The sequence below is a fragment of the Salmo salar genome, chromosome ssa16 (genome assembly GCF_905237065.1).
Source record: "Salmo salar chromosome ssa16, Ssal_v3.1, whole genome shotgun sequence".
Classification (NCBI taxonomy): domain Eukaryota; kingdom Metazoa; phylum Chordata; class Actinopteri; order Salmoniformes; family Salmonidae; genus Salmo; species Salmo salar.
In genome coordinates, this window is record NC_059457.1 from 88,080,506 (window position 1) to 88,102,652 (window position 22,147).

At 41.2% G+C, this 22,147-nt stretch overlaps 1 protein-coding gene across 1 annotated transcript; it reads right to left on the reverse strand.

Annotated features, from left to right (window-relative positions):
- Window positions 1-785: 785 nt before the first annotated feature.
- Window positions 786-20,337, reverse strand: LOC106571986 (zinc finger protein OZF-like). The gene is made up of 4 exons (XM_045696770.1): window positions 20,235-20,337; window positions 18,336-18,581; window positions 6,243-6,491; window positions 786-2,906 (listed from the first exon to the last, which is right to left on the reverse strand). Exons 2-4 carry the CDS (start codon window positions 18,433-18,435, stop codon window positions 1,777-1,779), a joined length of 1,479 nt encoding a protein of 492 aa, XP_045552726.1. The 5' UTR covers window positions 18,436-18,581; window positions 20,235-20,337; the 3' UTR covers window positions 786-1,776.
- Between the last annotated feature and the right edge of the window lie 1,810 nt (window positions 20,338-22,147).

Genomic DNA, 22,147 nt, shown 5'->3' on the forward strand with positions numbered 1-22,147 from the left:
TGTTAATAACTCACCACAGGTTAATGAGAAGTGTGTGCTTGAAAGGATGCACATAACTCTGCAATGTTGGGTTGTATTGGAGAGAGTCGGTCTTAAATCCTTTTCCACACACAGTCTGTGCCTGTATTTAGTTTTCATGCTAGTGAGGGCCGAGAATCCACTCTCACATAGGTACGTGGTTGCAAAGGGTATCAGTGTCTTAACAGCGCGATTTGCCAAGGCAGGATACTCTGAGCGCAGCCCAATTCAGAAATCTGGCAGTAGCTTCTGATTAAATTACATTTTCACAGAACCGCTTGTTGCAAATTTTATGAGGCTCTCTTGTTCAGATATCGGTAAGTGGACTGGAGGTAGGGCATGAAAGAGGTAACGAATCCAGTTTGTCATCCGTTTCAGGAAAGTATCTGCGTAATTACACACCAAACTCACTCAGGTGCTTCGCTAGATCACATTTGACCTTGTCCGTAAGCTTGAGTTCATTTTCAGACAAACAAAATCATACAATGATGGAAAGACCTGTGTGTTGTCCTTGTTAACAAAGTTAACCATTTTCACTGTAGTGTCCAAAACGTCTTTCAAGCTGTCAAGCATTCCCTTGGCAGCAGGAGCCTCTCGGTTGATGCTGCAGTGTACCCAAGTAATGTTGGGAGCAACTGCTTGCACGCGTGTTACCACTTCACTGTCGCCCTGTCATGACTTTTGCGCCATCAGTACAGATACCAACATCTTGACCACCAAAGTCCATTTGATGTCACAAAGCTGTCCAGTACTTTAAAAAGATGCCCTGTTGTCCCGGTTTCAAGTGGTTTGCAGAAGAGGATGTCTTCCTTAATTGACCCCCCAAAAACGTAACGGACATATACCAGGAGCTGTGCCAGGCCCGCCATGTCTGTTGACTCATCCAGCTGTAACGCATAGAATTCACTGGCTTGTACGCAAAGCAGTAATTGTTTCAAAACATCTGCCATGTCACTGATGCATCATGAAACAGTATAGCTTTTTTGGCTTTTCCCCCAGCATTGTCGCAGTCATATCCGCAGAAGCAGGAAGAATTAAGTCCTCCACAATGGTATGGTGCTTGCCTGTCCTAGCCACTCAGTAGCTCACAATATAAGATGCTTCTAGCCCCTTCTTATTAATGGCATCTGTTGGTTTATACATGTCTTACTACTGGAAAGTCGTCTCAACTCTCGCTCAAAAAACTCCTGTGGCTTATTTTTCAAATTGGCATGTTTTGTTTCTAAATGTCTGCATTCACAAAAGTGAAGGTTTCATCGAGTTGTGAGATAACACACTGTGGCTGAGTAAAGGCACTATTCCCAATATAAGTGAACCCCAAATCAATGTAGGTCTCATCATATTTGCACCTCTTCGATGGTCCAACATCCCTGTCTGTTGTTTGGTGCTTTCCCGAGTAAGCAGGCAGTAGCTCTGACAGTTGTGATTCTGATGCAGCCGCAGTGTCCATGCTAGCTGGGCAAACAACAAATGTAGAATTACTGATGCTAGCATTGGATGTGCTCATGGAAGCAGAACAACTTGTGTCGTCGACAGGTGCAGTACTAGTAGAGCTGGTATGTGTCTATGGACGCGGGCTAAAAAAACACAGCAAAACTGACAAGATGTACACTGATCAGTAAAAAGAGGCTAACATTCTATGACACTCCCTTTCCTCTGCCTTGTTCTCACAGTGAGAAACAATAGGATTACAATAGTGTTCTACACTTTCTTCATTTGATCCAACTCAATGTTGCCAATTATTTTATGAGATGAGAATTAAGTGGAGTGACTAATCTTAGCTGGTCTGAGAGAACTGATGAGGCTACTATTATGTACACCTTGGTGTCTTTTTAACTGGCCCATTTGAGAGAAACTCACCCTACAGTCAGAACAGGAGTAAGGCTTCTCTCCTTCATGTATACGTTCATGTTTTTTAAAGTTGCTCAGTCGAGAGAAACTCCTTCCACAGTCAGAGCAGGAGTAAGGCTTCTCTCCTGTGTGTGTTCTCTGGTGAACTTTTAGCTCATATGATGTTATGAAGCATTTCCCACAGTCCGAGCAGGTGTAAGGCTTCTCTCCTGTGTGTATACGTTCATGACGTTTTAGGTGGCTCGATTGAGAGAAACTCGCCCTACAGTCAGAGCAGAAGTAAGGCCTTTCTCCTGTGTGTGTTCTCTGGTGAACTTTTAGCTCAGATGATGTCATGAAGCATTTTCCACAGTCAGAGCAGGAGTATGGCTTCTCTCCTCTGTGTATACGTTCATGTTGTTTTAGGTAGCTCGAGTGAGAGAAACTCTTTCCACAGTCAGAGCAGGAGTACGGCTTATCTCCTTTATGTATACCTTGGTGACGTTTTAAGTGGCCCAGTTGAGAGAAGCTCTTCCTACAGTCAGAGCAGGAGTAAGGCTTATCTCCTTTATGTATACCTTCTTTATGTATACCTTGGTGACTTTTTAAGTGGACCAGTTGAGAGAAATTCGCCCCACAGTCAGAGCAGGAGTAAGGCTTCTCTCCTGTGTGTATGCGTTCATGTTGTTTTAGGTGGCTCGGTTGAGAGAAACGTCTTCCACAGTCAGAGCAGAAGTAAGGCTTTTCTCCAGTGTGTGTTCTTTGATGAACTTTTAGCTTAGATGATGTTATGAAGCATTTTCCACAGTCAGAGCAGGAGTAAGGCTTCTCTCCTGTGTGTGTTCTTTGATGAACTTTTAGCTCAGATGATGTTTTGAATCTCTTCCCACAGTCAGTGCAGAAATACAGATTCTCTCCTGTATGCATTTGTAGGTGGATTTTTAGCGTTGATAGAATTGGGAAAATCTCCTCACAATGTGGGCAGTGGTGAGACCTCTTAGCTCTGTGATCTTCCTGCTGTTGCTCTCTGGATGTAGAGAATGTCTCAACATGATCTCCTGTGTGAACATCAGAAGAACCAGGCAGTTGGCGTAATATACAGTACCAGTCAAAAGTTTGGACACACCTACTCATTCAAGGGGTTCTCTTTATTTGTACTATTTTCTACATTGAATAATAATAGAGAAAACATAAAAACTATGGAATAACACATATGGAATCATGTAACCCCCCCCCAAAAAAGTGTTAAATCAAAATAGCTTGTAGTTTAGATTCTTGAAAGTAGTCACCCCTTGCCTTGACAGCTTGGCACACTCTTGGCACTCTCTGAACCAGCTTCACGAGGAATGCTTTTCCAACATTCTTGAAGTTCACACACACGCTGAGCAATTGTTGGCTGCTTTTCCTTCACTCTGCAATCCAACTCATCCTAAACAATCTCAATTGGGTTTTGGTCTGGTGATTGTGGAGGCCAGGTCATCTGATGCAGCACTCCATCACTCTCCTTCTTGGTCAAATAGCCCTTACACAGCCTGGAGGTGTGTTGGGTGATCTTGTTGAAAAACAAATGAGTCCCACTAAGCCCAAACGAGCTGGAATGGCGTATCGCTGCAGAATGCTGTGGTAGCCATGCTGGTTACATGTGCCTTGAATTTTAAGTAAATCAGACAGTCACCAGCAAAGCACCCCCACAACATCACACCTCCTCCATGCTTCACGGTAGGAAATACACATGCGGAGATCATCCGGTCACCTACTCTGCGTCTCACAAAGACACGGCGGTTGGAAGCAAAAATCTGAAACTTGGACTCATCAGACCAAAGGACAGATTTCCACAGGTCTAATGTCCATTGCTCGTGTTTCTTAGCCAAAGCAAGTATCTTCTTATTGGTGTGCTTTAGTAGTGGTTTCTTTGCATCAATCCGACCATGAAGGCCTAAGTCACACAGTCTACTCTGAACAGTTGATGTGTCTGTTACTTGAACTCCGAAGCATTTATTTGGGCTGCAATTTCTGAGGCTGGTAACTCTAACTGACTTATCCCTTGCAGCAGAGGTAACTCTGGGTCTTCCATTCCTGTGGCGATCCTCACGAAAGCCAGTTTCATCATAGCGCTTGATGGTTTTTGCGACTGCACTTGAAGAAACTGTCAAAGTTCTTGAAATGTTCCAGATTGACTGAGCTTCAGGTCTTAAAGTAATGATGGAATTTCGTTTCACTTTGCTTATTTGAGCTGTTCTTGCCATAATATCAACCTGTTTTTTTTACCAAATAGGACCATCTTCTGTATACCACCCCTACCTTGTCACAACACAACTGATTGGCTCAAACGCATTAAGGAAAAATATTCCACAAATGAACTTTTACGAAGGCACACCTGTTAATTGAAATGCATTCCGGTGACTACCTTATGAAGCTGGATGAGAGAATGCCAAGCGTTTGCAAAGCTGTCAAGGCAAAGGGTGGCTACTTTGAAGCATCTCAAATATATTGATTTGTTTAACACTTTTTTGGTTACTACACTATTCCATATATGTTGTTTCATAGTTTTGATGTCGTCACAATTATTCTACAATTCAGAAAGAAAAACCCTTGAATGAGTAGGTGTCCAAACTTTTGACTGGTACTGTACATGTCAATCAAATTTATTTTACGAAGCCCTTTTTACATCAGCAGTTGTCAAAGTGCTTTACAGAAATCCGGCCTAAAATCACAAAAGAGCATGCAATGCAGAAGCACAGTGGTTATGACAAACTTCCTAGAAAGCAGGAACCTAGGAAGAAAGAGAGGAACCAGGCTCAAAGGGGTGGCCGGTCCTCTTCTGGCTGTACCGGGTGACATACACTACATTTAAAAAAAAGTTGGGTCACTGTTAAATGTCCTTGTTTTGAAAGAAAAGCAATTTTTTATAAAATAAAATATCAAATTGATCAGAAATAGTGTAGACATTGTTAATGTTGTAAATGACTATCGTGGCTGGAAACGGCAGATTTTTTATGGAATATCTACATAGGCGTACAGAGGCCCATTATCAGCAACCATCACTCCTGTGTTCGAATGTAATGTTATGTTAGCTAATCCAAGTGTATCATTTCAAAAAAGTTTTCTAATGATCAATTAGCCTTTTTAAAATGATAAACTTGGATTAGCTAACACAACGTGCCATTGGAACACAGGAGTGATGGTTGCTGATAATGGGCCTCTGTACGCCTATGTAGATATTCCATAAAAAATCTGCCGTTTCCAGCCACGATAGTCATTTACAACATTAACAATGTCTACACTATTTCTGATCAATTTGATATTTTATTTTACAAAAAAAATAGCTTTTCTTTCAAAACAAGGACATTTCTAAGTGACCCCAAACTTTTGAACGGTAGTGTATGTATTCATATCAGTAGGCTGTACAACACAAAAGGGGAATAAAACTACTAAGCGGGTAAGAGTTGAAAGCTAAAAAGGGGCGTGTCATTCTCCACTCACTATCACAAGGGTTAGTAATGTTAGAGAATTGAGTCATCTGGTGATTTTCAGTTCCGATACTGTTCTCTTTGAAGTAGAATCGATATAAGGTTAAATATTAGACATGTGTAAGCAGAATGAAGGCTGAGCCCATTTGAATGTACAGAGCTGGATCAATATCGAGTTAACCATTAGACATATAAAAAACAGTAAGCAGAATCCGTGTGGATGAGGCAAGGTAGACCAACACAGACGTGACTGGTCTGGGCTATATCTGATCTTGTGAAGGCTACTGGACATGGGTTAATCATACATAGACAACATCAGCCTGAAATTGTGAAGGCCTTTGGACAGGAACATTAGCTAATCAGTTATAGGCACCATTAGACCTGCAGTAGGAGTGTGCTTGTCTGTATGTCACGCCACCAATAGAATCCATGACCTAATGTCTGAGCCAATAAGTAAGACAGCAAGATTAGGGTGGCCAAGGCTAGAAGGTATTAATAATTTACATAAAGTGGAGTGACAATGTTATGCAAGGGTAAAACTGTATAAAAGCTGAGTACTGAGAATCAGTTCTTCCATGGAATTGCTCGGCGTTGTTACTTTTGTAATAAGTCTATTTCAATTCACAAGCTCCGGTATCTTAGAAATACTTGATTCAATATTTCCACGACAGTACCTACACAGACTCATTTCATAGACATTTAAAAAACACTGGCAGTGTGTCTACTTCACTTCTTTAGTCTACTCTCTGATCACTCCAGATAGCCCAGTGAACAAAACAAATGTTGGCAATACTGGTGTCAAACCATGCAAGTCTGAGTAGCATGAAAAAACATCTAGCTTCTCATTGAAAAGTTCCACTGCAACTTTTCATGCACAGTGGGACGTTGGAGCGAACAACAGACTTAGACAGAACCTGTGCTTACCATGAGAAACAGATGTCCCAATCTTCTCCTCCTCTTCTTCATCTTTAATGTTGACATTCAGCTCCAGTGTTTGACTGCAGTCTTCCAGCTTCACTGATGCCATCTCTGGATCCTGCAGTGTAAACTGGGCTCCACTGTCACAATCAGGACCCAGTGACTTTAGGTTTGGACTCAGTGTGGAAGGAGAGAGGCAGGCTGGGTCTGTCGTCACTGTTGATGTTACCGGACTCAGACTTACTCTGAGTCGGCCTGTAGTAACAATGAGAAACAGACAAGTTATTGTCTTGACAGTTCCGGTACATTCTTTATTCTCTAAAAATATATTATATTGCTTCTTGTTCAATTATCTAATTCACCACATGACTTGGACTGAAATAGGTACCGGTACTGTATATATTTAGGTGCAGGAGCCCCACAATACTGTTGAACTAATATTCTATAAGAGGAACATGAGCTCAAACAGTAGACATTTTAGGTGACGGTACTCAGCTCCGGTGAGCTCCTGTCCAAGTCAAGCACTGATCTCATTTCAATAGATCTGGTAGCTAAGCATTGACAACAAAACACGAATTCATCCAAATTAGACCCTTTAAATAAGTGCGCTTAACTTATAGTAGATTTCACAAATTCACATAAATGCACAAAACCATATAGTACGAGGTTACTGTTTGTGAGACCGTGAAATTGTCTCTCTCTGATGCACCCGCACTGAAGTCCGTTGACGCAGACAGGGTGGGCGCCGCCATTTTACCAGGTCATGAATTTGACACAAAACCAACATGCTAAATGAACTCCGAATTAAATTGATGATTAAATTACCTTCAGGAAATGTACATCCATTCAGACAAACCCAAAGTTTCTAGCTATGGGACTTTGTAAAATAGTTATCACGTTCACTGTTTGACAGAAAAGGTATTATCAGGTTTGATGTAATTTAACAGATTTGTTACCCATCATGGTATGACATGTTCTTTCTAACTTTAGAAAGTTTAACACCTGCTATTACATACCTGTAGTCATACAGAAACAGACTGCACAGTTCCGGCGCTTTCTTTATTCTGAAGAATGGTGTGTGCCTGCCCGGAACTTACTGTTCCCCCACTACCACAGCGCAGCCACAGATAGAACAATGAGACAGATATTTCACCGGATATATAAATGTGAACCATTCGCTTTGCGTTTCCACGAACTACCAAATAGGCTAGTGAGAGTAAGCCCACTGGCCGGCAGTGGGAGAAGATGGAACGAGATGGATTTTGGCCGACATTCTGCAAATGTTCTAATCGATGAAAAATCTAATCTTAATACAGTTCTGTTCCCAAAACTAAAATCAGTTGTGAACAGAGTGGACTAAGTTTTGTAGAGTTTACCCTTTGCAAAATAAATAAAAAGTGCATTGTTTAGAAGGAACGCGAATTGAGTTTTTGCACATGAAGGCTTCACAGTGGCGTTCCCTAACAGAAATATGCAGATATGTGCTAGAACACACCAGTAGGATCTCACTAGCTCATGCTCGGTATTGCCCACTGACTCAACTGTTCCCATTGGAAGCGTCCAGTTATAAAATCTTTTATATGAGAAGAGCGGTGCTTAATTTTAGCCAGATCCTCCGGCATCTCTCAGTTTTGTAGTCTTTCAATCCAGAACCCATTTGCCAGTATCAGGTAGACTACCTCATAGCATGAAAAATTATTGCCACTGTTTGCAATGTAAAAATCCTAATAAAACCAGAGTAATTACATTTGGATTCCTCTGTAATTGTCATGCCTCCTAAAAAACGTAATGTGAAGAAATGCCTGATCTTCTAAGAATGTATTCATGTTGGGCCGCCCCAGGTTTATGGTTTGTGCAACATTGTAGCCTATTTAGACCAAGGCGTGGCCATTGCTGTGGTGAGAGAGAAGCACGCCTGTATCTCTCTCAGAACTAAAATGAGATTCACTTTCTATGATCTCTCTCCCTCTCTGTGCTGTTATAGACATGAGCCAGCAACTCATCTCTCCAGCATTGCACTTCATTTATTTCCTAATAGAATAGAACAGCAGTCTGAGAAATTAAGTAATACCCAATACTGCACCAGGAGTAAAACTATAAATTTAGCCATAGAGGATCAATAACTATTTATTTTTTAAATAGCCTAGCTGTGGATTGTGTGTAGCCAAATCACAAGGCATGACTACAGTTGGGAACGTGTGGCAAATCTGTCAGTGAACAGCATGCAGCCAAAACAGGCCTTTAGCAATATTTCTAATACAGTCACTGGAAAACACAGGTTGTAAAGCAAATGGATCCTGCTGAAAATAAAATACTAATCCGTCTGTATGTTACCAAGTTTTCAACTTCCAAATAGGCTTATTGAGCGAACAGCATGTTTTACAAAGTAAAGCAAGAGAGAGAAGCTTTTGGCCGGTGAGTGAGCTGCACATCATTGGGTGAGTCAGTGAAACTGGAAAGCTTGTTTAGGACTATAACTTCCTCCTCATATTGTACAATGTGTTTCTCCTCACACCTGGCCTAGGCTATTGATGGATTAGAGACAAGGTCGTTTTTATTGACCTCAGATTCTCAGTTTGTCAGTGTCAAAGTAGCCTGTCATTTCGGTCATTTGTGAGGTATTAAAAAAGATTCTGCGAAAGTCTCCAGTCATCTAAAATGATGTAGAATTGAATGAAAAGGCAACATTTTTCCCAGACTCCAGGCTACAATAAATGTACTCCATGTGTGCAACTTTTGCAAGTGTCTCCACACCACTGCTCTATGCCAGTACACAAAAGCCATGATAATGCATGCAATGCTTTATTATAAAGGTATTTTATGTGTTCTGGTACCTCAGAGACCCCCAGGTCACCACCTCTTGGGCTCACTTTTGGTTCCAGCCCCTCCCAATTTACACATTAAGCACCGGAGAAGTGGGTAGCTGCCGCTGCCTATTCCGGGACACATCTCCTTTACATAGAATTGGTGAGGATGTTGATTGTGGCCTGTGGAATGTTGTCCCACTCCTCTTCAATGGCTGTGCAAAATTCCAGGATATTGGCGGGAGCTGGAACAAGCTGTCGTACATGTCGATCCCAAACATGCTCAAAGGGTGACATGTCTGAGTATGCAGGCCATGGAAGAATTGGGTCATTTTCAGCATTTTTAATTGTGTACAGATCCTTGCGACATGGAGCTGTGCGTTGTCATGCTGAAACATGAGGTGATGGCGGCGGATGAATGGCAGGACAATGGGTCTCAGGATCTTGTCATGGGATCTCTGTGCATTCAAATTGCCATCGATAAAAACGCAATTGTGTTGGTTGTCTGTAGCATATGCCAGCCCATACCATAACCCTGATACCACCATTGGGCACTCTGTTCACAACATGGACATCAGCAAACCACACAATGCCATACACGGCAGTCTGCAGATGTGAGGCTGGTTGAGCCTACTGACAAATTCTCTAAAACAACATTGAAGGCGGTTTATGGTAGAGAAATTAACATTAAATTATCTGGCAACAGCTTTGGTGGAAATTCTTGCAGTCAGCTTGCCAATAGCATGCTCCTCAAAACTTCAGACTGTGGCATTTTTGTATTTGTATTTATTAGGGATCCCCATTGGCTGCTGCCAAGGCAGGACCTACTCAGCTACTCTTGTCACCAACACAAGATGCATCTGTGTAATGATGATCATGCCATTCAATCAGCTTCTTGATATGCCACAACAGTCAGGTGGATGGATTATCTTTGCAAAGGAGAAAATCTCACTAAGAAGGGATGTACACAAATTTGTGTACAAAATTTGAGAGCAATAAATTGTCAATTTCTGCAATACAATTGACAACCATGGCTATAAATGCTAAAAAGCCCACCTTAATGAAGCACATATTCTTCCCATCACTCTCTCTTGGTCTATGCCTACTCACAGGAATCCTCTCAAGATCCCTCACCCTGTACCAATCTTCCTCTACCACTCTCTTCACTGCTTTGGCAAAGAACACTTTCTGTAATACTGTAACCCTGGCAACCTCAATCTGCCTTTCTCACACCTGATACCTCAGATCTCCAGCTCCATTTGCACCCCCACAACTAACACACAGAACGTTCTTCATCGCAGAGACTCTGCATCAAAACTCCACATGACGACGTCTTCTCTCACCAAACATCTGGAATCTTCCATTTCAACTGCTCCTCCTCAACACTTAAACCTAACCCCGTTATAACTCCTTTCAATTCCGCAGAGCAATTCAAGTCAATTCTTGTCCCTAGTCACACCCACTCCCTCTGGACAGAAGAGAAACAATAAATCACCACGAGTCCCCTCCGAGTTACCCTCACCACACTCAGCTCATTTCCTCACCACACTCAGCTCATTTCCTCACCACACTCAGCTCATTTCCTCACCACACTCAGCTCATTTCCTCACCACACTCAGCTCATTTCCTCACCACACTCAGCTCATTTCCTCACCACACTCAGCTCATTTCTCGGCGGTCATCGCTGCACCCGCCACCCCAGTTAATTCATCACTCGTCACATTCACTTTCCTCCTGTAGCTCTTCTAAAAGTACTGTGTGAGCTCCATTTCATATTAACTAATCCTTTCCCCCCTGTCCACCATCACATCTTCCAGAAGGCTTGTGCAATCCTCCACTCCACCCCCCCATTTTACCACGTGTCTCAGCTCATCCACACCCCACTAGCTTCGGGTAGCTACATACCAATCGAGTACCACAGTATAAATCCTAATACGCATAAAACCTAGCAGTCAAACAGGAAAATGGTTCCAATAATTTTTCCCATAAGGGATTTTAGAAACACCTAAAACTAGGGCTGTGTTTCATGTAGGCTTACGCTGGCGTTTTGATAACTGTGTAAATCTCTCTAGGACAAGATGACTTATCAATATATTTGACTGTATTTACCCCCACAAAAATGTTATGTAATTAGCTGCTAATGTGGCTATCATAAACAACTACAAATTCTGATGGTCTAGACAAGATTGCCAAATCAAGACAAAGGTAAGGATCTCTAACTAATGTCAGCAAAATTTAGTAATGAATAAATGGGATGCATTTATTTAAATTGACAATTCTGTGAACTGTCTTGTGCAAGCTTTAAATTGACACAATACCTATTAGCAAAGGTGTCAGCTAGAGATGATGTGCAGGAGCATGCAGGGATTTGTAGTTTTGCATGATGTCTACTTTGACGCTAATTAGCATTTTCAAATCTGAGAAGAAATACAGCCGAATATATTGATAAGTCACATTATCCAAGAGAAATTTACACGGTTATAAAAACGTCACGCCAGGGTAAGCCTACACGAAACACAGCCCTTATTTAAGTGCTTCTAAAAGTAACTTAAATTTGAACCATATGATACAAAAAAAAAAAGAAATATCACACTTACATAAGTTCAGACCCTTTACTCCGTACTTCGGCTTTATTTATTTTTATTGGAGATGTGAGGACTTTTTTTGTTAATGTTTGGTTATGTTTTTGTCCATCTTTGGGTTGGGGTGTGTGTGGGGGGGAGGAAAAAAACAAGAAAATGCTATTTCTGTAATTGTTGATTGTTCTATTTGGAACTAATAAATGTGTAAAAAAAATATATATAAATAAGAAAGATGGAGGCAACTGTTCTCAGGGACCTTCAACGCTGCATAAATGTATTGGTTCCCTTCCCCAGATCTGTGCCTCGACATAATCTTTTTCATAGAGCTCTACAGGCAATTCCTTCGACCTCATGGCTTGGATTTTGCTCTGACACGCAGGATCTTATATAGACAAGTGTGTGCCTTTCCAAATCATGTTCAATCAACTGAATTTACCACAGGTGGACTCCAATTAAGTTGTAGAAGCGTCTCAAGGATGATCAGTGGAAACAGGATGCACCTGAGCTCAACGTCAAGTCTCATAGCAAAGGGTCTGAATACTTACACTACTGGTCCAAAATTTTAGAACACCTACTCATTCAAGGGTTTTTCTTTATTTTTACTATTTCCTACATTGTATAACAATAGTGAATATATCAAATCTATGAAATAACATATGGAATCATGTAATAACTTTTTTTTAAAATTATATTTAGACTTATTTGAGAATCTTCAAATAGTCACCCTTTGCCTTGATGACAGCTTTGCATTCTCTCAACCAGCTTCATGAGGAATGCTTTTCCAAAAGTCTTGAAGGAGTTCCCACATATGCTGAGCACTTGTTGACTGCTTTTTCCTTCACTCATAGAACTTTTAAAACACTGGCAGTTTGTCTACTTCACTTCTTTAAATCTACTACCACCTGGCTACCCCTACCCCGGTCAACAGCCCTGCACCCCCCACAGCAACTTCCTCAAGCCTCCCCATTTCTCCTTCACCTAAATCCAGATAGCTGATGTTCTGAAAGAGCCGCAAAATCTGTACCTCTACAAATCAGCTGGGCTAGACAATCTGGACCCTCTCTTTCTAAAATTATCCACTGCAATTGTTGCAACCCCTATTACTAGCCTGTTCAACCTCTTTCGTATCGTCTGAGATACCCAAAGATTGGAAAGTTGCCGCGGTCATCCCACTCTTCAAAGGGGGAGACACTCTAGACCCAAACTGATACAGAGCTATATCTATCCTACCCTGCCTTTCTACGGTCTTCGAAAGACAAGTTAACTTCTTATGGATGGTGGCAGTATTGAGTTGCTTGGATGACTGACGTGCCCAGAGTAAACTGCCTCCTACTCACTCCCAGAAACTAAGATATGCATATTATTGGCAGATTTCGATAGGAAACACTCTGAAGTTTCTAAAACTGTTTGAATGATGTCTGTGAGTATAACAGAACTCATATGGCAGGCAAAAACCTGAGAAAAAAAATCCAACCAGGAAGTGATTTGTAGTTCTATCTAATCCTTATTCAAACTACAGTGTCTGTGGGGTCATTTTGCACTTCCTAAGGCTTCCATTGGCTGTCAACAGCCTTTAGAAAACGTCTTTCATGTGTCTCCTGTTACTGGGCAAAGAACAGGAGCTCAGTTTATCAGTGGACTGCCTGGGAGCAGGGAGTTGTTTACTGCGCGTTCACGTTTGGCGCGCCGCTCATTCTTTTCCTCCTGGAATGAATACGCATTGTCCGGTTGGAATATTATCGACATTTTAATGTAAAAAGACCTTAAATTGAATGTAAATATCGTTTGACATGTTTCTACGAACAGTAATGGAACTATTTGACTTTTTGTCTCTTATTTTACGCACACGCGTTATGCCTTTTGGATAGTGATCTGTACGCACGAACAAAAACGGAGGTATTTGGACATAAATATGGAGTATTTCGAACAAAAATAACATTTATTGTGGAAGTAGGAGTCCTGGTAGTGCATTCCGACCAAGATCAGCAAAGGTAAGAGAATATTTATAATACTAATTCTGAGTTTAGTTGACTCCAGAACTTTGCTGGTATCTGTATAGCTTGCTTTGATGGTTGAGCTCTGTACTCAGAATATTGACAAATGTGCGTTCGCCGAAAAGCTATTTTAAAATCTGACACAGCGGTAGCATATCTATAATTCTTTCAATAACTGTTGTAAATTTAATCACTGTTTATGATGAGTATTTTTGTAAATTGATGTGCACATTCACCGGATGTTTTGGTGGGAATACATTTTCTGAACATCACGTGTCAATGTAAAATGATGTTTTTGGATATAAATATGAACTTGATCGAGAAAAACATACATGTATTGTATAACATGATGTCCTAGGAGTGTCATCTGATGAAGATCAAAGGTTAGTGAATATTTTAGCTGCATTTTTGGTTTTTGTGATGCATGTCCTTGCTTGGAAAATGTCTGTGGTTTTTCTTGTGAAGTTTATGTCCTAACATAATCTAATTTTATGCTTTCGCCGTAAAAGCCTTTTTGAAATCGGACAATGTGGTTAGATTAACGAGAAGTTTATCTTTAAAAATGGTGTAAAATAGTTGTTTGAGAAAATGAAATTATGAGATTTTTGCTGTTTTGTATTTCGCACCATGCTATTTCACTGGCTGTTGAATACTGTGTCCCGCAGGTGGGACGGTCACGTCCCACCTAGCCCATAGAAGTTAACCAACCTGGTAGACCAGGTGTGTTGAATTAAGGCAATAACTGAACTGATCAAATAGCTCAGTAGTTCAGGATTTGGGGGAGAAAAATGAGGATAGGGGAAAGAGAAACAAGGGTTAGGGGAATCTTATCTTTAAAATGGTGTATAGTACTTGTATGTTTGAGAAATTTTAATTATGAGATTTGTTGTTTTGAATTTGCCGTCGTGCACTTTCACTGGCTGTCGTCATATCAATCCCGCTAACGGGATCAAGCCATAACAGGTTAACTTCTCTAGGGTAGGGGGCAGTATTTTCACGGCCGGATGAAAAACGTACCCAAATTAAACGGCCTACTACTCGGGCCCAGGAACTAGAATATGCATATTATTAGTAGATTTGGATAGAAAACACTCTGAAAACTGTTTGAATGATGTCTGTGAGTATAACAGAACTGATATGGCAGGCAAAAACCTGAGAAAAATCTAACCAGGAAGTGGGAAATCTGAGGCTTGTAGTCCTTTCAAGTCATTGCCTATCGAATACAGTGACTTAGGGTTCATTTTGCACTTCCTAAGGCTTCCACTAGATGTCAACAGTCTTTAGAAAGTTGTTTGAGGCGTCTATGATGAACAGAGAGCGAACAGAGGAAGTTGGAAGTTGTTGACTCAGGAAAGCACATGAGTTCATTGGCGCGCATTCACGTGAGAGTTAGCTGTGTTCAAAAACGTTTTTCAAGACACTGGAATCGTCCGGTTGGAATATTATTGAAGTTCTAAGTTAAAAAGGCCCTAAAGATTGATGCTATAAAATGTTTGACATGTTTGAAAGAACATAAATACTACTTTTTTTAAACTTTTCGTCGTGACATTTTGGGCGCGCTTCCTACACTTGGAGTAACTTACTGAACGCGTTAACAACAAGGAGGTATTTGGACATAAATTATGGAGTTTATCTAACAAAACAACATTTATTGTGGACCTGGGAGTCCTGGAAGTGCCTTCTGATGAAGATCAAAGGTAAGTGAATATTTCTAATGCTATTTATGATTTTAGATGACTCCAAAATGGCGGGTATCTGTATTGCCTAGTGTATTTTTTGAGCACGGTACTCAGATTATTGCAAAGTGTGCTTTCCCCGTGAAGCTTTTTTGAAATCTGTCACAGCGGATGCATAAAGGAGATGTTCATCTATAATTCTTTGAATAACAGTTTAATATTTTATCAATGTTTATGATGAGTATTTCTGTAAATTGTTGTGCTGATTCACCGGCAGTATTGGAGGCAAAATATTTTCTGAACATCACGCGCCAATGTAAAAGGCTGTTTTTGGATATAAATATCAACTTGATCAAACAAAAAATGCATGTATTGTGTAACATGATGTCCTAGGAGTGTCATCTGATGAACATCGTCAAAGGTTAGTGCATAATTTTAGCTGAATTTCTGGTATTTGTGATGCCTGTACTTGCTAGGAAAACGGCTGTGTGGTTTTTCTTGTGTTGGAACTGTCCTAACATAATCTAACTTTATGCTTTCGCCGTGTGTGGTTACATTACATTAATGTGGTTACATTAAGGAGACGTGTATCTTTAAAATGGTGTAAAATAGTCGTGTGTTTGAGAACTTTGAATTATGACATTTTGTGGTTTTGAATTTGGCGCTCTGATTTTTCACTGGCTGTTGAATAGTGTGAACGTCGGTGGGACGGTAGCGTCCCACCTGCCCAAGAGAGGTTAACAAACAGATCACTGACCATTACGAATCCCACCGTACCTTCTCCGCTTTGCAATCTGGTTTCCGAGCTGGTCATGGGTGCACCTCAGCCACGCTCAAGGTCCGAAAACGATATCATAACCGCCATCGATAAGAGACAATACTGTGCAGCCGTATTCATCTAACTGGCAAAGGCTTTCAACTGTCAATCACCACATTCTTATCGGCAGACTCAACAGCCTTGGTTTCTCTAATGACTGCCTCGCCTGGTTCACCAACTACTTCTCTGATAGAGTTCCGTGTGTCAAATCGGAGGGCCCGTTGTCCGGACCTCTGGCAGTCTCTATGGGGGTGCCACAGGGTTCAATTCTCGGGCCGACTCTTTTCTCTGTATACATCAATGATGTCGCTCTTGCTGCTGGTGATTCTCTGATCCACCTCTACTCTACTGCTCTTCAACTGAACCTGCCCGTATCACTACTCTGGACGGTTCTGACTTAGTATATGTGGACAACTACAAATACCTAGGTGTCTGGTTAGACTGTAAACTCTCCTTCCAGACTCACATTAAGCATCTCCAACCCAAAATTAAATATAGAATCGGCTTCCTATTTCGCAACAAAGCATCCTTCACTCATGCTGCCAAACATACCCTCATAAAACTGACTATGGTACCGATCCTTGACTTCAGCGATGTCATTTACAAAATAGCCTCCAATACTCTACTCAGCAAATTGGATGCAGTCTATCACAGTGCCATCCATTTCGTCACCAAAGCCCCATATACCACCCACCACTGCGACCTGTATGCTCTCGTTGGCTGGCCCTCGCTTCATATTCGTCGCCAAACCCACTGGCTCCAAGTCATCTATAAAAGTCTTTGCTAGGTAAAGCCCCGCCTTATCTCAACTCACTGGTCACAGCACCCACCCGTAGCACACGCTCCAGCAGGTATATTTCACTGGTCACCCCCAAAGCCAATCCCTCCTTCGGCAGCAGAGAACTGGAAGGAAAGGCAGCCAATGACTGGAACGAATTGCAAAAATCACTGAAGCTGGAGACTCATATCTCCCTCTAACTTTAAGCACCAGCTGTCAGAGCAGCTCACAGATCACTGCACATAGCCCATCTGTAAATAACCCATCCAACTACCTTATCCCCAGACTGTTATTTATTGTTTTTCTCCTTTGCACCCCAGTATCTGAAATCTGAGGTTTGTAGTTGTTCCAAGTGATTCCCTATGCAGTATACAGTGTCAATGGGATCATTTTGCACTTCGTAAGGCTTCCACTAGATGTTACCAGTCATAACGTTGTTTCATGCTTCTACTGTGAATGGGGAGAGAATAAGAGCCATTGGAATCAGATGACTGAGAAAATGATATGAGCTCAGTGGCGCGCACTCACGTGAGAGTTAGCTGTGTTCCTTTTCATTTCTGAAGACAAAGGAATCGTCCGGTTTAAAAATTATTATGGAAGATTTATGATAAAAACATCCTAAAGATTGATTCTATACATCGTTTGACATGTTTCTACGAACTGTAATATAACTTTTTTGACTTTGTCTGAATTCACCGCGCGAGCACAGTGGATTTGGATTACTCGACTGAACATGCGAACAAAATGGAGGTATTTGGACAAAGATGAACTTTATCGAACACAAACATTTATTCTGGAACTGGGATTCCTGGGAGTGCATTCTGATGAAGATCAAAGGTAAGTGAATATTTATAATGTAATTTTTGTCATTTCTGCTGACTCCAAAATGGCGGGTATCTGTATGGCTTGTTTTGATATCTGAGCGCTGTACTCAGATTATTGCAAAATTTGCTTTCGCCGTAAAGCCTTTTTGAAATCGGACAATGTGGTTGGATTAACGAGAAGTGTATCTTTAAAATGGGATATAATAGTTGTATGTTTGAGAAATTTGAATTATGAGATTTATATATAGACTTTTCTATTGTGTTATTGACTGTACATTTGTTTATCCCACGTGTAACTCTGTTGTTTGTGTCGGACTGCTTTGCTTTATCTTGGCCAGGTCGCAGTTGTAAATGAGAACTTGTTCTCAGCTGGCTTATCTGGTTAAATAAAGGTGAAATAAAACATGTATAAAAAAAATTCTTAAAGACTCTGAGCACTCCAGATAGCCCAGTGAATAAAACAAATGCTGACAATACTGGTGTCAAACCATGCAAGTATCAGTACCATAAAATAACATCTACCTTCTCATTGAAACAGTTAATAATGAAACAGTTCTACAGCAACTTTTCATGCACAGTGGGAAGTTGGAATGAATAACAAACTTAGTTAGAACCTGCTCTTACCATGAGAAACAGATGTCCCAATCTTCTCCTCGTCTTCATCTTTAATGTTAACATTCAGCTCCAGTATTTGACTGCAGTCTTCCAGCTTCACTGATGCCATTTCTGGATCCTGCTGTGCAAACTGGGCTCCACTGTCACAATCAGGACCCAGTGACTGTCGGTTTGGACTCAGTGTGGAAGGAGAGAGGCAGGCTGGGTTTGTCGTCACTGTTGATGTTACCGGCCTCAGACTTAATCTGAGTCAGCCAGTAGTAATAAAGAAAAATAGACAAAAGTTAGCCTTGACAGTTCAGGCACTTTATCCCTAAAAATATATTATATTTCTTCTTGTTCAATTATCTAATTCAGTGCTTGGCTTGGACTGAAATAGGTACCGGTACTGTTTTATATTTAGGGGCCAGGAGCTCCACAATACTGTTGAGCTAATATTCTATAAGAGGAACATGATCTCAAGCAGTAGAAATGTAAGTACTCTGCTCCGGTGAGCTCCTGTCCAAATCAAGCACTGATCTCATTTCAGTAGATCAGGTAGCTAAGCATTGACAACAAATACAGGACTAACATCTGGACTAAGATCGAATTGTACTACACCAGGGCTGTATTGGAGCAGGTTGATAGCTTCAAGTTCCTTGGAGACCACATCACCAACAAACTAACATGGTCTAAGCACACCAAGACAGTTGTGAAGAGGGCACGACAAAACCTATTCCCCCTCAGGAGACTGAAAAAGATTTGGCATGGGTCCTCAGATCCTCAAAAAGTTCTACAGCTGCACCATCGAGAGCATCCTGACTGAGTTGCATCACTGCCTGGTATGGCAACTGCTTGGCCTCTGACTGCAAGGCACTACAGAGGGTAGTATGTACAGCCCAGTACATCACCGGGGCCAAGCTTCCTGCATTCCAGGCAGTGATGGAGGAAGGCCCTAAAATTGTCAAAGACTCCAGCCACCCTAGTCATAGACTGTTCTCTCTGCTACCGGACAGCAAGCAGTACCAGAGCACCAAGTCTAGGACCAAGAGGCTTCTAAACAACTTCTACCCCCAAGCCATAAGACCCTTGAACAGCTAATCAAATGCTACCCAGACTATTTGCATTGCCCCCACACACGCTGCTGCTACTACTACTACTACTCTCTTATCTATGCATAGCCACTTTAATACCTCTACCTACATGTACATAATTACCTCGACACCGGTTCCCCCACATATTGACTCTGTATATTGCTCCGCTATTGTTATTTAGTGCTGCTCTTTAATTATTCTTCTCTTACTTTTTCTAAGGTATTTTCTTAAAAATGCATTGTTGGTTAAGGGCTTGTAAGTAAGCATTTCACTTTAAGGTCTACACCTGTTGTATTCGGCGCATGTGACAAAATGTGATTTGAAAACAATTCATTCACATTAAACACAACGTAAGAGCACTTTATAGTAGATTTGATAAATTCACATAAAATTGACCAACAAAAAAAACATGTAGTACATTACAAGGTCACTGTTTGTTTTAGGCAGCATTGTTACTATTTTCCCGAACAACCGCGTCTTTATTGTATCATTTCAATCAAAAAACTATTGTATTTCCTGTTCACACTGTAGTAACAGACCGAGTGGGCGCCGCCATTTTACCAGCTCGTTAATTTTACACAAAACCAATAACATGCAACAAAAAATCTAAAATAAATGGATTCTTTATGAAATTACCTTGAGAAAAATATGTACATCCACTCAGACAAACCCAAAGTCTCTAGCTATGTGACTTGTAAAATAGTTTACCACGTTCTTCACTCGGTTTGACACAATAATTACACATCAAACGTGATAATACCTTAATGGATTTGTTACCTAGCATGGAATTACATGTTCGTTCGATATTGTAAAATTTAAACGCGCTATTACATACCTGTAGTAGTAAATTGAAACGGACACACACAACGGTTATTTTCTTGACTGCACCGTTCTGGCGCTTTCTTTATTCTGAAGAATGGTGCCCGCCTGCCGGGAACTTCCTGTTCTCCACTACCACAGTAGTGCATTCTGGGATCCTTGGGATGGCCCTTACCCCATTACATGAGAAGGGGATAGATGCTGCTGCCGTCGCCTCCTCAGCGGTGTAAACTAAAGTACTTAAGTAAAAAATTCTTTAAGCAGTTTTCTTTAAAAAATAAATTACTATTTATTTATAGCACAACTAAATGTAACTCCAAAGGAACGGCAATATAAGGGATAGTTCAATCAAATTACAAATGTACACAGGATTAGGGTACACTGCAGTACATAGCAAAAAGTGTGATGATGCAAATTACATGCAATAATCATTTGTCATTTTCATATCATCATCATCATCATCACCACACTTTTGCTTTGTACTGAAAGTTCTCGAAAACTTGATTGCAGTGTACTAATGAACAAAATACTACAATAAAGTTTTTTGTGTGAAACATCCTTTCATAGAGCCTACCACTCCATTAAAGGAGTAGTTTACTATTTTACAACTTGAAGTCCTGTATGTAAGATTACTTGATTGGTATTCAGGGGACTAGGTACAGTATGTACTCAGGAGATGAATCTCTGATCTTAGCAGCGCCATTCTTACACCTCCACGTAATGTCACTGTGGTTCTTCAATGTTTCCTGATTTTTTTTCTGTAGGTTATTTTGTCTAATAAACCTGGGTCAATGGAAACCTGTCTACTGATGCCATCTCTGGATCCTGCAGTGCAAACTAGGCTCCACTGTCACACTCAGGACCCAGTGACTGTAGATTTAGAGTGTGGAAAGAGAGAGGCAGGCTGGGTTTGTCCTCACTGTCAATCTGTCAACTCTGAATAGAATCTGAGATCAACTTCCTGGTCCTCCCCTGTGCATGCTACACCCCCTCTCATTGTTACTGTATGTATGAACACATTTTGAACAATGGCTGCCTAAAATGCTGTGGTGCTTACTAACACAATAGGAAATGTTGTGGTAGATGTGGACCATCACAGGTGAGTTCACAGCTCTTTCACTCTGAGCATTCATATCAATGACTCACCCTCGAATGGACCATCAGTACCACAGTTCTACAATACTATTTACATAATCAACTGCATTTCAACAGCCTGACCCTCAATATAGTCCCAGTAGTACAGTATAGAAGGGGCAGACGGAGCGGTCTTCTGGTCAGGCTCCGTGAGACGGGCACATCGCACACCGATCCCGAGCATACTACTCGCTAATGTCCAGTCTCTTGACAACAAGGTAGACGAAATCCGAGCAAGGGTTGCCTCCCAGAGAGACATCAGAGATTGTAACGTTCTTTGTTTCACGGAAACATGGCTCACTCGGAATACGTCATCAGACCAGTACAGCCACCTGGCTTCTTCACGCATCGCACCGACAGAAACAAACATCTCTCTGGTAAGAAGAAGAGAGGGGGTGTATGCCTTATTATTAACGAGACGTGGTGTGATCATAACAACATACAGGAACTCAAGTCCTTTTGTTCACCTAACCTAGAATTCCTTACAATCAAATGCTAACCGCATTATCTACCAAGAGAATTCTCTTCGATTATAATCACAGTCATGTATATTCCCTCACAAGCAGACACATCGACGGCCCTAAAAGAACTTCATTTGACTCTATGTAAACTGGAAACCACACATCCTGAGGCTGCATTTATTGTAGCTGGGGATTTTAACAAGGCTAATCTGAAAACAAGGCTCCCTAAATGTTATCAGCATATCGAATGCGCGCGACCCGGCTGGCAAAACCCTGGATCATTGTTATTCTAACTTCTGCGAAGCATATAAAGCCCTCCCCGCCATCCTTTCGG